Source organism: Podarcis raffonei, chromosome 3 (genome assembly GCF_027172205.1).
Source record: "Podarcis raffonei isolate rPodRaf1 chromosome 3, rPodRaf1.pri, whole genome shotgun sequence".
Classification (NCBI taxonomy): Eukaryota; Metazoa; Chordata; class Lepidosauria; order Squamata; family Lacertidae; genus Podarcis; species Podarcis raffonei.
In genome coordinates this window covers 57,988,681-58,007,714 of record NC_070604.1, presented here as the reverse complement: position 1 = coordinate 58,007,714, position 19,034 = coordinate 57,988,681, and the positions used below count along the sequence as shown (strand labels likewise).

The 19,034-nt window shown below is 39.7% G+C and overlaps 1 protein-coding gene across 1 annotated transcript in view; it reads left to right on the top strand.

Annotated features, from left to right (window-relative positions):
- TRDN (triadin) overlaps window positions 1–17,203 on the top strand; it is a 95,776-nt gene extending 78,573 nt beyond the window's left edge. Inside the window, exons 14-15 of the mRNA XM_053384014.1 lie at window positions 14,953–15,018; window positions 17,166–17,203. Coding sequence (XP_053239989.1) covers window positions 14,953–15,018; window positions 17,166–17,203 — 104 coding nt within the window. The remainder of the gene's footprint in view (window positions 1–14,952; window positions 15,019–17,165) is intronic.
- The last annotated feature ends 1,831 nt before the right edge of the window (window positions 17,204–19,034 follow it).

The following is a 19,034-nucleotide window of genomic DNA, read 5'->3' as shown; positions in this document are numbered from 1 at the left end:
ATGTTAAACGTTCATATGAAACGCATCTGTTAAAAATTTAGAATGGGATCTCCAGCACAATGAGTATATTCATCATATGTCACTCCAGTGTTCACTGCTGTTAATTTGTGATGGTTGCTGGTTAAGATGGTTTTGCATGCTGGAGCTGTCAGTGAACTTAAAGCCTTATGGTACCTGAGGGTATCAGTTCCATCAGGCATCAGCTTTGAACATGTGCATAGGGTATGTATGTATCAATGAATGAACTGTATTCTGTGATGAGCTTACCACCAGAATGAATGGTGAAGAAAGAATCTGCCTTTTTGCCCATGTGAAATATAAATAATCTTTAGACAAAACACCTATTTATGAGATTCTGATGTTTGAGCCATGACCACTTATAAAGAAGGTATGCCCTTCACTGAATATGTTCTAGGAAACTGTTCAATGAAAAATTTTGCAAGGAAATTATGGAAGAAACTTGAAAACAACTCAGATCCTCTATATAATAAATGTAGTGGTTAGATGTAAAACAGTTGCTATTCGTGATCCAGGAGCAGCATAGCTACTTGTCTCATTGATTTCAATTGCACTTTTGAATGTCTGTTCCACAGAAAGCTGGCCAAACTGAACAATCCTGTGTATGCTTGCTCAGAAGTAAGTCCCATTATGTTTCATGGGGCTGGCTCCCAGGTACATAGGACTGAAGCCCAAAATGTCAGTGCCAGATGTCTAAAGTGAGGCTCCTAAATCTTGGCAAAAATCAAGTGACTTGTTCTACCATATCAGGACCCAGATACTACTACTTCCACCATTATGGTAGATTCTTCCATTTATTTTTGCTAGCTTATTCTTACCAAGTTAACAGTAATTAATGCCTCCTAAATATATTGCTTTTGTACTATGGGCATTTCACAGTTCTTCATGCTGTGTAAAAACTGAACTTAAAGAAGTTAAATAAATTCCTTCTAGTGATTTATCCAAGGCTGCACAAGCTAATTTGCACACATGCAACAGGACTTCTATTTCCTTTCCTCCCCTAACCCTATGTATTCATTTGGGAGGTTTGGGGGGGCTGGAGAGGAAGTTCTGTTGCACATACAGAAGGATACAACCTAGTGTTTTGTTTTCCACTGTCTTGTTCTTTTATATCCCCCCCAAAGTATAAGATAAAAAGGTAAAGGGACCCCTGACCATTAGGTCCAGTCGTGGCCGACTCTGGGGTTGCGGCGCTCATCTCGCTTTACTGGCCGAGAGAGCTGGCGTTTGTCTGCAGACAGCTTCCGGGTCATGTGGCCAGCATGACTAAGCCGCTTCTGGCGAACCAGAGCAGCGCACGGAAACGCTGTTTACCTTCCTGCCGGAGCGGTACCTATTTATCTACTTGCACTTTGACGTGCTTTCGAACTGCTAGGTTGGCAGGAGCAGGGACCGAGCAATGGGAGCTCACCCCATTGTGGGGATTCGAACCACCAACCTTCTGATCGGCAAGCCCTAGACTCAGTGGTTTAACCCACAGCGCCACCCGTGTCCCTAAAGTATAAGGTAGCATACAACAATTCATAAAAGTGCAAATAGATAACTAAATAAAATGTAATAAAGGATACCAATATATTAATAGAATTCTGAAAATGCAAAATACCCCAACAGTACAGTCAAGCCCAGATAAATTACTCTAAAAATATGCTGAAACACCTCAATTAGCTTTTGCATTGCAAGGTCAGGCCACAGTGGTTTTCTCATGGGAGGCATTGAGACATCTTATTTTGCTATACAACTTTTTTTGACCTGCAAGACATTGTCATACAGGATTTCCTCCCACCACCACACTTCCAAATAACACAAAGACTCTCACTCACTTGCATTCAGAAGACTACTCTCCTCCTACCTGTGTAAAACATTCAGCATCTTATTTAGCACTGGGGGAAGTGGTGGTGGTGGTTTGAAAGACGAGTCTTACAATATCACCTCAGAATCTCTTATCAAATACCCATTAACTAACCATTCCTCCTTTGTGGGGAGTAAAAGAATGCCCGATATGAGTAATGTAATCCAATGGTCCTCTGCTGCTGTCTTTGAGAGGAACTACACAACAAGAGAATGTTGATGTTTTCTCTTCAGGAAGCTATCTACTTCCCTTTTCAGGTAAGGAAGCATGCTACTCTGATATAGCTCATATCTGAGACTGCACAAAAACTACAATGGAGAAAAGAAAACAGGATTGTTCACCTGTAATCATTATTTGGTTTCCTGTGTAGTCACATCATGGTCTCCTTCCCGCTCCCAGGGCCTTGTTGAATTCCTGCCTGTCATGCACACAAATCCAACAAGAAAAAATATGGTTCCCTTACAACAAATGTATATATGTGTACATTTTACATGTGCCCTTGTTTGCTTCTAAAAGAAACATTTCATTGAGCGTTCTTTTTTCATATGACCTTAAAAATACCCATGGTGATTCAGTTCCTAGTAATCTGAGTTGCTGCCTGCCATGGGAGAGTGTTCCTGACTTTGATTACTTGCACTCAGTGTAAATGAATAGGCTCAAGGCTGTACTTAAATTCTTCCATGTTAAGCTACTGCCTGGCTCAGCTAGACATGGGTTATAAGAGGTGCTTCTATGGCATGTGAGAGATCTGTGAAGAGACTGTAAGTTAAAACTGATGTTTCCTACGGGTTTACCGGAATTCACTTGGGGCAAATTGGGGGGGGGGGGGACTTTGCCTAAATGTTTCATCCACTTATGTGAAAACAAAAAAAGGGCTTATAGCTGCTTTTAGATTCCTCATTATAGGTAACAGGAACAAAACAAAGCTTCAGATTTACCAGATCAGATTCAGACCCGAGTAACAAATAAAATTGGAATGACACGTTGTGGATCTAAAACAGGTTGAGTTGCTTCCAAATGCTACAGATACATCTTGTGGTCACTGCAAAGCCCTAGTTTTTTATTTAGCCGCTACATTTGTATCCCACTGTTTCGCCAAGAAGGTCAGGGTAATTTGTGTGGGCTTATTTTTCCTTTTGATGTTCACAACAACAGTTCAGATAGAGAAATGGTGAGTTGCCCAAGGCCACCCAAATCACTTTATGGTTGAGGTGAGATTTCTACCCATGTTTCCCCAATCCAAATGAGACTTTGCTAACTGGCTTTCCAGTATCCTTGCCAAAGCTCTCGTTTATTTGATGGCCGATGAAGATTACAAAATTGGGGATTATTTGCTGGTTTGACATTTTGTCTTTTCCTCCTTTGATACCATGCTGAGATCATTTCTCTGCACATTCTTAAATCTGTCTGAAAGGGAAGGCATAATACAGAATAATTTCAAGCACATTCTAGGAGAAGCATAGAAAATTAAGACTTAATCACTGAATCATTTAAGTCTAATCAGGTATTATTTATCACGCACCATTCTTTCTGTAATTACAATTGCCAGCACCAGAGACGTTTCTTTATATTTCTATTCAGTTATGCAAAAAATATCAAAAAGTAGCTTACTTTGTGTCAACCCTTTTTTGATCACAATTTGTCAGGAAGTACTTCTGCACAAACCCCATTGAAATGTAGCAGAACTGCACCCAGCTCCTATTCAGTTCAGTGGAGCTTGGGCAAAGAAACATCTCTGTATATTACGCCCTGCACTGTAGATCTTCTTTGACAAAGATTTCTTTGTTTGAAACATTTATAGCCCACCTCTCGAGGCTGCTGACAGTAGTAAGTGAAGAACAGAATTACAAAAAGCAGCAGAGTACAAACAAGATAAAAGGTAGCCATTAGTGTGAATAGACATCCACTTGAGATAAAAACAGCCCCAGTGTAGCAAGTTAAAACACAAATGTTCAGAATCTTAAACTGTTAACATGCCCAAAGCCTTCCTAAATATAGCTGCCAAATAATACTTCACTTCATGCATGGGATGAAACCAACAAGAGCTTATGCCTTTAAAAATAAATAGTTTTAAGGAGCCACAAGACTCTTTGCTCTTTCTCCTACATAGGTTTTAGTTATCTGGTGGGAAGTCTGAGTGCAGTCACTAAATAGACCTTCTCTCTGGTCTCAGCTAAGCATACATCTGGGAATGCTGATGCACACAAGAGGGACTCTGATAAATAGAATAGCAGGCGGGGGGGGGAGAGCTGGTATGGAAATAGGATTTCCTCAAAGGTTCATTTGCTTCCAAATGCAAATGAATTAGAAGCCACTAGAACCCAGTGCAGTTATTTCTATAAAGGGCTTAGGTGCACCCTATATGTGGCCCACTATAATTTATTTTTAAATATAACAACCCAGGCAGTGTTCTGGACTAATTGCCATTTCCAAATATTTTTCCTATGTAGCCTACATGAGTGCATTTTTACAGTAGCCCAGGGTGATGTAACACATGCTGTTCTGGCCAAAATGGCAGTTTTCAAAAGTCACAGTTATCATACTAGCTTCACTTCTGATCTTGTGGAAACAAACAAATTCTTATTCTTCTTATTATTATTTTAGTATTTTGGGAAGCTTTTAATGTGTGACATTCTGTTGCATTTTTGTCTCTTCTGTTGGAAGCCACCCAGAGTGGCTGGGGAAACCCAGTCAGATGAGTGGGGTACAAAAATAAATAAATTATCATCATCATCATCCAGGGTCAGGGTTGGATCCAAGAAACCTCCCAAATATGAACCTACATTTCCTTACCCCATCCAACAAAGATTGAATCCCCATGTCTGGATCAGCTCTGTTGAACAGAATAAGCTTCCTTGTCAGGGTTAAGCATCAGTTTGTTGCTTCTGCTCAGTTTGATGTTGGTTTGGCACCTCAGCAGCCTCCCTAGAGAAAGATGAAAAGGGGAGAGAGAGGCAAAGAATGTCACGCAGATATTGATGACATTGAACTCTATATCCCTGAATGATTTCCCCCAGTAATTTCATGTAGATGATGATGATGATGATGATTTATTTCTACCCCGCCCATCTGGCTGGGTTTCCCCAGCCACTCTGGGCGGCTTCCAACAGAAGGTTAAAAATACAGTAAAATATCAAACATTAAAAACTTCCCTAAACAGGGCTGCCTTCAGATGTCTTCTAAACGTCAGATAGTTGTTTATTTCCTTGACATCTGGTGGGAATTCATTCCACAGGGCGGGCGCCACTACCGAGTAGGCCCTCTGCCTAGTTCCCTGTAACTTTGCTTCTCGCAGGGAGGGAACCGCCAGAAGAGCCTCAGCACTGGACCTCAGTGTCCGGCTTGAACGATGGGGGTGGCGACTCTCCTTCATGTTAAATAAATAGCAGGGGGGCAAGTTGGAACCTCTTGGAACCACATAGGCCAGTGTTCAGGGCATCACATAGATGTCCTCTAGCACCATCTTTTGAGATTGCCCAACAAGCTTCCCATCCCAGTGTTGGAAACCTTGCAAGTAATGAAGGTGCTCTCCTTCAGATTCAGAAAATCACGTGTTGGCTCAGGAGTATTGCTGGCAGGTGTGGCATCACTGGCTGAGTGGAGCTAGTCCCACAGGTTCCCTGCAAAGCCCCTTGACAAGTTTGCAAGTGAATGACTGAAGCAAGCTCCAAATGTATATATGTTTCTAACAATAGTCACTCAGTTTGCAGAACCAGCGAGTTGTCAACAGATATATATGCTCCTTATAGAAAGAATGATATGTGATCAGAAACAGAAGTGTGCGTGTGATTTTCTCCTACCTCTTGCCGGTGTTGTATAGTGGTTGCAGTGCTGGACTAGAACTAGAGTGGCTTGTGATCCAAACCCTGTTCAGCCATGACTCTCACTGGCTGGCAAGGGCCAGCCACTGTCACTCAACCTGATCTACACCATGGGGCTGCTGTGAGGATGGAATGGGGAAGATCCAAGGATGCTTGCAGAGCTCAATGAAGGAAGGATGAGATCATGATGCTGATGATGACCTCAATAAATTGTACCCCAGTTAAGCAGCCCTGGCTTTTATAGCTTAGTCCTGAAAATGAAGTCCTGCTCACTGTGTTTTCTTTTCAGTTTAGTGAACTTGCCATTAGCTAGTATTGGGAACTGCATAAAAAGATGCTGTCTTTTTTCAGTACTGCACATAGGCTCTTGTCGTTTTTGAGCAGTGTGAGCATGATGAAGAGTGCTGCTTATTAGGGCTCTTCTGTCAGCAAAGAAGGCCACTGGAGTGCAGAGGGGACAAAGAGAAAGGAATCCTGGGGAATCAAATGACATCTTCTTGTCATATTAAATCCATCTTGTTAGGATTCATGGAATATTTTCTAGCTATATAGAAATTCTCACCACTGCTGCTTCACATTAGCTCCAGAAATAGTGTCGAGAGCAATTGTCTCAACTTATGTCTCTTCTTCAAAACAATGCTTTCCTCTTTTAAAGTTTGTCTTCATTGTGTACACCTGCTCCCTTTGGTTTATGACTTAAAATAGTTTGGTCTTTCGTGGTAGCTTCATTTATATTTGCTTAGTGAAGCTGACAGTTCACACCAGAGCAAAAGCTTTGTGTCAAGTAGTGCCTAATTGATCCTGTAAACTGCAATCTGAATTTCTAGAAGGCTGCAGTGCACAATAATAAATGACATATTATGTGCACCATTCAGAAAATACATCTGAAAAATGTATCCATCAGCAATCATTATCTGAAGAGATTAGCTCACAACTGGGAACAATACTATATATGAAATGTATTTATGTTCATCTTATCATTCTAAATATGCTTTACAACTTTCCTCCCTATAGTAAAATATATTAATATAATTATTCAGAATATAAATGCCCCAATTTAGCTCTAGATCAGTGCAAATAGCCCAATAGAAGAGTGCAGGACCTAGGTTCTTCACTTTAAAGTGACTGGATCTTCACTTAAAAGAAAAATGGGCTGGAAAAGGTTTCTGCCTGAGATCTTGGAGAGCACCAGTACATCATGGTGGGCTAAATAGACCAATGGTCTGATTTGGTATAAAGCATGTTAATGTGTTTACGTGGCATAGAGTCTGCATGCAGAAGGTCCAAGGGCTCGGGGCTCAACTTAAAGGCTCTCATATAACAAGGTTAAGAAAGGCGTTTGAGTCCTTGAATAGCCACTGCCAGTCTGAATAGGCAATAGAAAGCTAGATTAGCCAAGGGTCTGCCTTGATATAAATCATTTTAAAAATATATCTGTTTGTTCATTTGTCCACAATCATGCTTTATTCCTGTCTTCTGCCATTTAGGAAGAGGATGGTACACCATTCTTTTTTTCCAGAATCTGCCTGGAAGTTTCTGAAAGGTTGGGCTCAAATCACTGGCGGAGCTTCATGCTCTGGCACTGGGGGTGGAGAGCAGGTGGGGGCAGAGCTGGCGCATGTCCTGGGGGTGGGGTGCGCTGCCTGCAGGGGCAGGCAGCCACGATGGCACCCTGCCGGGATCGCACTGCCAGGGGCAGTGTGCTCCCCCCCCACTCCTCTTCCTCCACCAGTGGCTCAAGTCTTTTTTAAAAAATCAAGCAAAACATACTGAATATTTTGATGGTCAATATCTAATCCCTCATACTGGAGGCAGGGGTCATCCTATTAGCATGCTTGCATGCTCCCTGGTAGATAGCAAGTGTACCAGATTATAAACGTTTAAATGATTAATTGCATTGCTGCTTGTTATAGCTGAGCTTACCAGTCCTATTACAGCATCCCCAGGATACATTGACCTCATGGAACATTAGAGGTTGTGATACTGTAATATCAGCAATAATCTTTTTAATTAAGTGCTTGGTTCTGAGCTGCACAGAACAGTTGGTTGCAATGGGAGTTGTATCTACTCTGAGCCTCCTAAAGATAGCCATAATTATGAGTTCCTTGTTTTTCACCCACCACTCCACTTTTAAACTACGAGAATACACTGCGTAATAGTTAGCTGAGATCCTGTGATACAAAGTTAGCCAGAAACTTATGACTTGCCATTATTTAAATAAAAGTGTGATGTCAGCTGAGAAGCTAGACTAAGAAGTATTGGCAGTTTGGTGGGAAAGCCTGTATCAGTATTGGCAGTTTGGTGGGAAACCCTGTATCAGTGAAATTGTGGATGGCTGTTAACTTTATTCGTTTATTCTTCATGTTCTTGGAGAAAGTATCTGCAAATGTATTCTTGTTCCATTGCATAGAGATGGTGCATTGAGAAAGCATGGTGATATACTTGAGTACCCTCTTTGGTTTGGCTTCTACCAGGCCTTAACTTTCCATGTATCAGTTCTAATCCAGCTCCTCTCTTCAGTCATTGTATCCTCTTCAGGAATAGGCCTTCCATCTGTTGGAATTCATGAAACAGGAGTATATTATTGGTCTTCTGCTCTTTTCTTTCTACACGCCATCCACCCAGCTATGTTTCTCAGCACTGCCTGCCTGCTCTTTCTGTTTGGATAGTTAGTTCATCACTAACAAACAACACCAAAGAATGGGTTTCTCATCTTCCCTTCAAAGCACCTCCCCCCCCCTGTGCATTTTGTATACATTGACAACATCAGAAGCATCCCCTTTTGGCTGGGTACAAAGCCTTAGCTTTACCTTTGATTACTCCTGTCACAAACCTGACCACGAAGGAGGATTTGAATGCCCCTGTTTTACTGGATTTTGTAGGTTCTAAGACCTCCATTTGTGAACTATGCCAAAGAGGTAATTAGCTGCAACCAGTACCCCTAAATTGTGCTTCCCATCTTCAAGGTGGACATCTTGGAAAGACCACTCAAGAAGGTGTACTTGGGTTGCTGGGTTTCTTTCTGCATTCTCAATGTATATGGTCTTCTGAAGATCATTATTGTTACCTGAAGATGTAGCCATGTGGGGTTAGATTTGAGCTTGCAGAGTTATTCCAATCTAGAACCTTTCACCAAAAATGATATTTTTCTTGAGAGATAAAGGCATCAATAAATGCAAACGATTTAGAAATGGACATAAAAGGTTACTATAATTATTATTTCTATCTCTGAAGGGAAGGTAGTTTTCTGAGGAGGCCCTAAAAATGACAACTCCCAGAGGTAAGCAGCCTTTTACCTAGGTGGGTGATTTCTGAAACTCCTCTTAGGCACAGCCTCTCTTTAGAGTGATTTTTTTTTTTTTTAGCTTTGCAAGTCTTGGACAATCATGGCTAGTAGGTTCAGGCTTGGTGTATTTAGCAGATTAGGACCAGCCACTGTTGACATTAGCTTTGAAGATGGGCTGTCATGGTAAGTTTTAGTTATACAAGGCAAATTAGGCAGGATAGGAATAACAGAACAAAAATTATGCTTCAGTGCCGAGTTAAGTAGCAAGAATTATCAGGTGGTTAGTCAATGGGTCTGCTATGAGTATGACTTAGGGATATTGCCCAAAGGGTTTTAAATCTATCAACATGGTTGAAAATTACAAAGGCTCTAAATGGATATGTTTTCCTCAAGGTCCTGCTATAATATGAATGACCACCACTTATTTTTCCAATAAACATCTGATTGACTACAATCTTATTAACAGCAGGGTTACTAGAGGCGGGTGGTCAGCCTTTTCTTATATACAGCCTGGCATTAATGTCAAGGACCATTTAGACATGGACTGTAATGATATTTGTATTCCACTTTCTCAGTTCTCAGTATGGTTGTGAGGTAATTTAAAACTGTGCTTTGAACCTATTCAGAGGAGGGCAAATTGACTTAGGATACCCCCTTTAACATATTTAATCAAAAGAATGGATAAAATATTAATTCAGCTCTTCTATTCTCTGTCTCCTCATCAAAGTGAATAGAGAGGCATTTAATAACACATGGAAACATAAGATAGGCCTTTTATCAGGATAGAAGAGGGCCCTTTCAAAAGAAACATTTTGACCTAGGGGTCTTTTTTCATCTGCCAAGTCGAAGTTTTTTTCTGTTTTAATTTTTTTTATATACTCAGGCCCTAAAGCAAACACCTGTAGGTGCTAGACCATGTCCTCTTCTGGGGAAGTCTGTGGCAGTTTAATGATCAGCCATCTTTTTTCATTACTGGCTTACTCAACCTCCTGAGCATCAGCCCTTTATCATCTTCCATAATTATTTTTTAATTCTGATTGTGTAATTTATCACATTTGCTTTGCATGGCAATGGGCAAACTAATTGGGCTTTAAATAATTTTTATCAAACTATTTTTTAAAAAAACACACACAAAAACCTTTAGCTCAATTTCTTTATTAAAACTTTTCCTGAACTTCACAAGAGATCTCTGCTCACCTGTCCTCACCTGTCCTCAGAATGGTTCATACTTGCTCATAGTCCACTTGATATCTTCACACTTGATTACTGAACATTCAGTGATTTGCAGCTGAATATGTAATCTGCCTCCTTTGAAAGAACCATGTTGGATGAGGTGTCCGATTATAAGAAATGTCTGAGGAGTTTTATGTAGCAATGCATCAACTCCTTTTGGAACTGGCTTCCTCAGTGAGCATTTAGCTTTTGGGGTATGCAGGCATGAGAGAACTCATCTATTTTCTTACAGTTGTCTCCTAGCATGTATTTTTGGTACACATGGATGGTGCCATATCTGCACACTGTCAAGTATGGTGCCTAGCAATTAAAGCACCACCCTAACTCCCAAAACAAACAGGAATAAAAGATGGTTCTAGATTTGGATTGGGTACAAAAATAATAGAAATAGCGAAAACAGCTAAATGCATTTGACTGAAACGAAAAATACTCATGTAATATAAGAATTGGTCAGGTGGTCCAGGCAAGCAGTTCACAGTAATCAACAGGAGTTTGGGCAAGAAAAACCAGTCTACACATACATACTTCATTTCATGTTGTAGTAATCTAGGATAGTTTCAGAGTAAAACATCAGAGCTTTTGCATAAGGGCCTAAAATGCAGCTAGTTGGGGGGTGTATGATCAGCTGATGGCAGAATGCATGGTGCAGAATACTGTTTGGTTTGTATTCTGAACCAGGTAATTACGTTTTGGTGACATCATTAGTCTTCCCCATAGCAAATAATTCATGTGTGAAAATAATTGCTTCTGATGTACTCACCATTAGCTTTCAAAGCCTTCCAGTCTTGTTTTTAAGATTTGGGCAATAGCTGGGAAGTCATGGGTCAAAATTCCTCATGAATTGTATTCAGAAGTATTCTGATGTGAGACATGTGTCTCTAGAATGGGTTTAGGCAGCTCTCCGTGGCAAAGTTGGATGATATCTGGTTTAACTCTGCAACAACAAAGTTCTGAGTTTTGCTATGGCCTGATGATGATTGCTTTTTGGTAACACAGAGGTGGGGTTTCCACTGGTGGCATCAGTATTGCAGAACGACCTCTCTGGTGAAATACAAGAGGCGCCATCAGCATTGGCATCCCACCAGCTATTTTTTGTTTGTTTGTTCTATACCATTTTAGTTGCTATACGTTTTTAACTGCCTTGTTTTGTTTGTATTTTAATTCATTATGTTTTGCTGTTTGGATAGAACTGTTTGGTTGTGTATATAAATTATGTATGTATTTTATAATTGATTTTATAGTTGTAAAACACTTAGAAGCCATTCTGGTGTGTAAGCTGTATATAAATTAATAAATAACTTTTAAAAATATATATATTATAGTGGTAATGTTTGTGATGTTTGTGGCAATGTCTTACCAAGCAAACGCCTGCGAGCTTCCATGCAATTTTCCAAAGTATAAAAGTGTGGGAGGTTCATTAGCTTCTAGAATTCTCCAGTGAACATTGTATTCTGATTACAGAGGAACATAAGAAGCTGCCTTCCACCTAGTAGGGCCATTGGTCCCTCTAGATTACTACTGTCTACACTGATTGGCAGCATCTGGAGCTGGCAGGGATTGAATTTTGGATCTTTTGCATGCAAAGCATGTGTTCTCCCCTTGAGCTATGCAGCCTTTCCCCGTTATTAACAGAAACAAAAAACTCTTGTAGGAGCTTTATTCACCAAAACAGATACATACATGCTTTTAAAATAAATTTGGATATAACATTTTTAAATGAATTGCATGTTTTGCATTTTATGCAAATGCAAGCATGAATTTGCATGGGTTTGGGGAGTATGCACCAAGCAAAGTGCGGTATTATAACTGCTGGCCCAATCTGCATTCTGTTGGGTTTGATGATAATGTGATACCTCCGCTGAACAATAGGATATTAGAATGAAATTGGCTACAATTATTCCCATAATTCTGTATTTCAGGTTTAAATAAGCATCCTTCCTCCATCTCTGTGTTTTGGGTTTCTGTGTGCTAAATCGGTTGTAATTAAACATCTGCCTTGAATGAGGGTGTAGTTTGGTATACACCTTTAGGATATAATTCTACAGTTCAATTCTCAACTCAAATTCTGCAGAAAAAAGTACAGGAAAAAAGTAAAATAGGTTACCTTGCCATATTTGTCTTGAATATTGAGCTATTGAATTAAACAGTGCAATCCTATAGATATCTATTCAAATGAAAGTTCTGCTGAGTTCAGTGGGACTTACTCCCAGTGTGGTGTAGTGGTTAAGAGCAGTAGACTTGTAATCTGGTGAATGGGGTTCGATTCCCTGTTCCTCCACATGCAGCTGCTGGGTGACCTTGGGTTAGTCACACTTCTCTGAAGTCTCTTAGCCTCACTCATCTCACAGAGTGTTTGTTGTGGGGGAGGAAGGGAAAGGAGATTGTTAGCCGCTTTGAGACTCCTTAGGGTAGTGATAAAGCGGTATATCAAATCCAAACTCTTCTCTTCAGGTAAGTGTGTATAGGATTGCCTTGGTGTGTGTTCAGGATAGCATTAGGAATTTCAGATTAAAACCCTAGATCAACTGTCAGATCTCTTTTCAAAATATGTAAAGCACACCTTTGTTCATTCATCTGCTCTGAAGGCTGGGATACCAGAACGAAAGCTGAAAATGTATATTTACAAAATAATTTCCCACGAATGTGGGCATTAAAAAATATTGTTATATGATGATAGAAGCAAAGCTTCTGTAACTTTCTACTTTGCTACTCTGTTAAAAGTCCCTGCAAAAATCTCTGCTATAAAAGTGTCCTAGCTCTGCATCCATATTACACCATGGTGTTTGGGTAATAAGTATTACTATTCCTTTTGTGAGTGGCACCTGTTTTCAATATTTATGAAAATATTGCTAAAGGGTAATATATCTGTTTTGAAAAGAAAATACAAAAGGAGTAAGGGGGCACCACATCGCAGAAAGATGCATGAGACCAAACCCAACAGACGCAGGAACTTATTATTGCCAAATTGACTGCCAGCACATCTCAAATGTAATTGGGGCTGGTGGGATTGTGAAGAATCAACTTTTTAATTTTAATTACCCTCCAAGCATGGATGGAGCTATTTACTAGCAGAGAGCAAGAATATTCTAGTCCCATGGATTGCTGTTACTTCCAGTTTTGTTTTATTTAAGCCCCAAAGGATATGGTGTGTTCAGGCATTGCCTGAACTTCTAAACACTGTTATCAGTGGAAGGAGGGAGGGGCACATACTGAAGCTCCATTGCTAAATTCTTACACCCATCAGACACACCTTTCACCCCCTGATCGTCTCCTTGTTGAGCAGTGAAGGTCTACAGGGGGCTTCTACTCAAGCTCACTTGAACATGACTAGAATGCTGTGCAACAGGAGACCCAGCTTTTGTGGAGAGTTCTACTCATGTTCAAGCAAACACAAGTAAAAGACCCATGCTCAGCACAAGAAGGCTGGGAACTGAGCATGGTGCATGGTGCATGCAGGGACATTAGGATGGGGCTTTTGTGTAGGTGCCCATCCTGAGTCCACAGATACAGTTCACATGTTCGGGCAAACACCTGAACATCATGCCCAACCATCCCATCACCCCCAACCTGCGGGGCCAAAGGTCAGAGGTTATAAGAAGCGGCGACCAATAATGAATTGAAAGCACTAGGTTGGGGCAGGCTGACATAGGATTCAGCTATACAGCTACAAATAAAACTAGAAGGTGACACTGAGCTATGCCAAATTCAATATACTTTTCAAAACGTTTTTCAAAAAAGCATTTTAACAGCATTTTTTAAAAATATGTGTGTAGATTCCACCATGCTGTACAATGATCCAATGATGCACGGACACCTGTGGGAAATACATTGTTTTCTCCATTGCATATTATTTCATAAGTGTGATAAATGTAAGTGGGACATGCATGTTCCTTCTTCTTTCTATGTGATGTAAAAAGCTGTCCTGAGAGGAACACACCATCTGAACATAACATAGCAGCCCATTAAATCATCGTAGCGCTATAGTTCTAGGCAGAACAGTATACGTAATAGGAAACAACTATTACATTTTAAAAAGTGTACAATCCACTGGATATTGGTTAATGAAACTGGCCCTCTATGTTAAAAGCAGAAGAATGTGTACTGTCATTCATAAAAGGAAGCATGAATGTGAAAGCTTTTTATTATATTGATCTTTTGTGTTCTTTACTCAGAAAAGGGTTTGAGTAAACACTTACAATTAAGAAAACAACGGTAAAAGTTAAGAGAGTGCGTAATTAAAAGGTGAAAAACAAGGGGGGGGATCAAGCAGAAGTAACAAAGTAACCAGAAAGGGAAGTTGAGGGAAGTCACAGGGTGGGGTTTTGTTTTAATTTCTATCTTCTATCTATTCTATCTTCTTTGTTTATTTGATAAATGTGTTGAATACTAAAATGTAAAACCTAATAATTTATTTATTTTTTTAAAAGATCTTTTGTGTTCTTTAGTCCTGAAGAAATATTGAATTGCAAATAATTCAAAAAATAAGTTTCTGCTCTTTTACTTAACTTCTGCAGTTTCTTGCTTAGCAATCTAAAAGACAGAACCGATGAGTTTTGTTTGTTCTGCCATTCCATTCTATTGCTGACAGGTATTTAGTAATATACACAAACAATTCAGAAGAGAGTTCAGGCTGCTCAGAGACTGTTAACAAGAAAGTGCATTCCATGCGTACTTAAGTAGGCACTACATTGAAAATAATGTTTTCTTTGTTCATCAATGCTCTTTCATTCCTGTCTTATGTGCAGGGCCGCCTCCTCACCTTTGGTTTCCACAGACCCCAGCAATGACACCTGCAATCTCCGCTGTTGAAGGCAAGTTCAGTTTCTGTTCTTAAAAAATTATGCATAGATTCTTATGGGGAAGCCTAACCCTGCTTTTACTGAGGCCAGACTTACGAACTGTATCCAGTGTTGTGTGGGCAGAAATGAAGCTCACACAATGAATGAATTTCCCATAAAGTCTCTAGGGCTGTTTAGGGGGGTTCTACTGAACATTGTGGGCTATGTCTTGAAGGTTGCAGTGGAATCACCTCAAAATCGTGAACCTTGATCAAGTAGAGCAGGATTCCCACCCAATTTCAGGTGGATTCCTCAGAGGACACAGTTCACAATGTTTGCCTGCCTCTCCTGCTCTGCCACTCTGGGATGACTTTTCATGGGGAGTACAGGGAGCTGAGACAGGAATGAAAATGGCAGCTAGTTATGCTGGCTATATTACGTCTAGGATCGAAGACATTGTGCATCATGAGCAGGAGAGTGCTACTGTGCTAGGACCCTGCTTGTGGGCTTCCCCCAGGCATCGGTTGGCCACTTTGAGAAGCAAATGCTTGACTAGAAAGGCCTTGTTCTGCTCCAGCAGGGCTATTCTGATGGCCTTAACCCTTGCACAATCTGCCTTCTGATCACACAGTATTGACAACAACCCAATAACGTTAGTGAATTTTAAACAGGTTCAAGTTATATAAGTAGATCCTCACTCATTTTTGCTACTGCATTCTTAAGACCATTGCTTTAGACTGCAAGCTGCAGATTAACAGCCTTGAATATTTACCTATTTTAGCAGTTTATGTGCCACTTAATCACACTTGACTCTAAGCATCCATATTTTTCAATCAATACATTATTTTTCTCGGCAGTTTTAGGAGCTGTATCCAACAGTACCCCTTGTGGAAGGCGATTATTCCCCTCTTTTTTCTGCAATTCCCTGTGCTGCCACCACCAGATCTGTTCCAGAGGGTTGGGAAACTCTCTGTGGAAGGGGAAACAGGGGACTACAGGAGAAAGGGTGAATTTTCAAAAATCCACTCATTTTCCCCTTCCATTAACACAAGCTTCTGCTGGATCAAAGAGGCTTCTGTGAATAGGAGGACAGCATAGATTCAATTGGATTCGGTCTGAAAACAGTTACCATTTGCTGCTTCATAGGTTAACTGTAAAACAGGCTGGCCTTGTGTCTGACTTTATACAATTCTCTCATTGAAGGTCTGTCATAGAACTGTTTTCTACATGAAGGCAGCCTGTATGTGTCTTCAACCTTTTCACACCCAGGATCCACATTTAGGTTGTGGCTATTGTCAACATGTCCTGTTTAATGAGATTCCCAGAGGCACTTGATTGACTAATTTGAGAAACAGGATGTTGGACTACATAGGCCTTTGGACAGCAGGTGTCTTCAAAGATTTTTACTGATGAGGGGAGGACAGCAGCGTATTTTAAGAGCATTTTTTTGCAATCATATTTCACACTTCATAATAACTATGGCAATGTTGTGAGCACAGTATAGTCACCCTTTGTGAAGTAAAGGGATTTGTATGTAGTACAAAGGCCCATTTCCCTGAGTCAGAAAGCAGTTGTTCAGTGTGCCCTTTCAGGAAAGAAATAATAGGGTTTGCCTGGATGATAATAACATGTGTTCTGAAATAGAGGTGTCCCGTGCCATAACTAAATAGCAAGCCCTGACAACCCTGTTCAAATTTGTATTGAAACTGCCCCCCCCCCAAAGAAAAAGATTCTGCAATTTTTAAAGAAGTTTATTCTTTTGCCGAATCATCCTTGTAGCTAGAAACGTTTTCTAATGCTTCACTAGAATCTGTCGCATTTTACGGTAATTTGAATCCATTGCTCTCCTGTCCACAGTGGGTAGAGTGAAAAACAGTTCTCCTTTCTTGGCAATATTTTGAAACTACCAACATATTCCCTCTTAATCTTCTTTTTCTCTAAGCTAACATACCAAGCTCTTTCAGGGTTTCCTGATGTGATTTGTCTTCTAAAACTTTTATTATCCTCATAGTTCTTCCAACTTGTCAATAATGTTCTTTTTTGAACTGTGCTCTTCAGAACTGAATACAATACTCCATCTGTTATCTCCCTCATCTTTTCAGCCTACTCTCTGCCTACAATTTCCCTTTAAATTTTGTGTAATATCTGTGAAGCTACTCAATTCTCTTTCATGTTTCAAGGCTTCATTTTGCAGCCTACACAGCAGCAATATGCCTAAACCTCTCAGGGTAAAATGGCCACAGGGTATGAGTGTGTGAGACACACATCATATACTCTACCCTGTGCACTTTGAAAGATGGGCAAGAGGAAAATGTAATAAAGTTTTGTTGAAGCATTGTGAAAATCTCCCCTTCTGATTTTTTAAATATTACTTAGGAAGATTTATATACCACTTAATAAAAAAAAATCTTGGTTTTTGTAATAGTATAAAATATTCATTAAAAATGAAAATGAAAGCAGATTGCTTTTCTTGTAATGATCAGCATGTTTTAAAGGATCATTTATCTATCTATACACATACACTATCTATCTATCTATCTATCTATCTATCTATCTATCTATCTATCATCTATCTATCTATCTATATCTATCATCTATCTATCTATCTATCATCTATCTATCTATCTATCTATCTATCTATCATCTATCTATCATCTATCTATCTATATCTATCTATCATCTATCTATCTATCTAATTAAAAAGCAAGTTCCTCTGACAGACTGTCCTATGGCTAGAGCAAGGGAAAAAACCAATCCTTGATCCCCAGTTTGAACCTTACAATGTCTGGTGTTAAGCAGATTTTTTTTCTTATTGTTTTTGATGGATGCAACAGTTCTGCTCCTCGTCTGCTTATTAGCAAATCCATATCCTTTAGGAACTGAATTCTGCTGTTTCAACCTGTTTGTCATAATAGTAAATATACATTGTCTTAAGATGTAATCACTACTTTAAGTTTTAAAAGTAATGAAATCAATATTTAGTTTCTATTCTTGAGAATTATGACTTCTGCATCTTCTTGAGGAGTTTTAGCCATTATTGAATGAACAATGTATGTTTCATATCAGTGGTGGCTGTATGCAATCGTTTTAGCTACTTAATGCATGCAGCTGCAGTAATGGTGAACGAGGCATACACAGCTGAATCCATTTACCTTGTAGAAAAATAAATGGGCCATATTTTCTTCCCAAGAACTCAGTTATCAGAAGTCATTGGGATTTATTCAAGAATGGAGAGCCAAAAGAAGGCAATAAATGAGCTCCTTACAAAATTTGACATAAAGAAACAGCATGTTGCGTAGAGCTGGTTGTCTGGAGCTGTAGTCCAGCATTTAAGTTTGAGAAAGAAATGTGGATCATATGGATAGTCTATGTGGGCATAGTCTGGAATTATGGAGCACTAAGTAATAATTCTAGAGACCAAGAAAGATAAATTTAGTATTCTCTGGAACAAGAGTGACACTTTGCATTTGAAAAGCTCCGAGCAAAGATGAACAAAATAATGATTAAAAATGGAAGGATAATTATTTCTTTGAAAGCGAGCATTAACGAAACAGTTTGCTGAACTGACATACAAAATTGTAGGTTAAAAAAAAGCAACAAAATAGATGAGAGATAAATGACAGTTTTCTTCATGGAAAATAGAGCATTTCTGACTTTGAGCGCATTGAGGTGGGAGCTACACACGTGATACAGGACTGTCACTGAAAAGTTTCAAGTTTCCCCCTCTTCATGCAGCAGGCAATTTCTACACATATCCCACACCCCTCTCCATCCCACATTTTGGCAAGTAAGGGGTTTTATTTTATTTTTTTATAATATTTTTTATTAAGGATTTTCTTGTTTTACAGAAGTGTAGTGCCTCGTATTTTTTCTTCTTCTTCCATGTAACATTTTTACAAATCCGTTTCATTTGTTGAGGCATTAGGGGGAGAAGAAAAAAGAAAGAAAAAAGAAAGGGGGGGTGGAGAGAGGGAAGATGGATGGGGGTGGGGTCGGGTGGCGGTGTTTCTATTATGTTTCTATTATGTTTTATTATGTTCTATTATTAA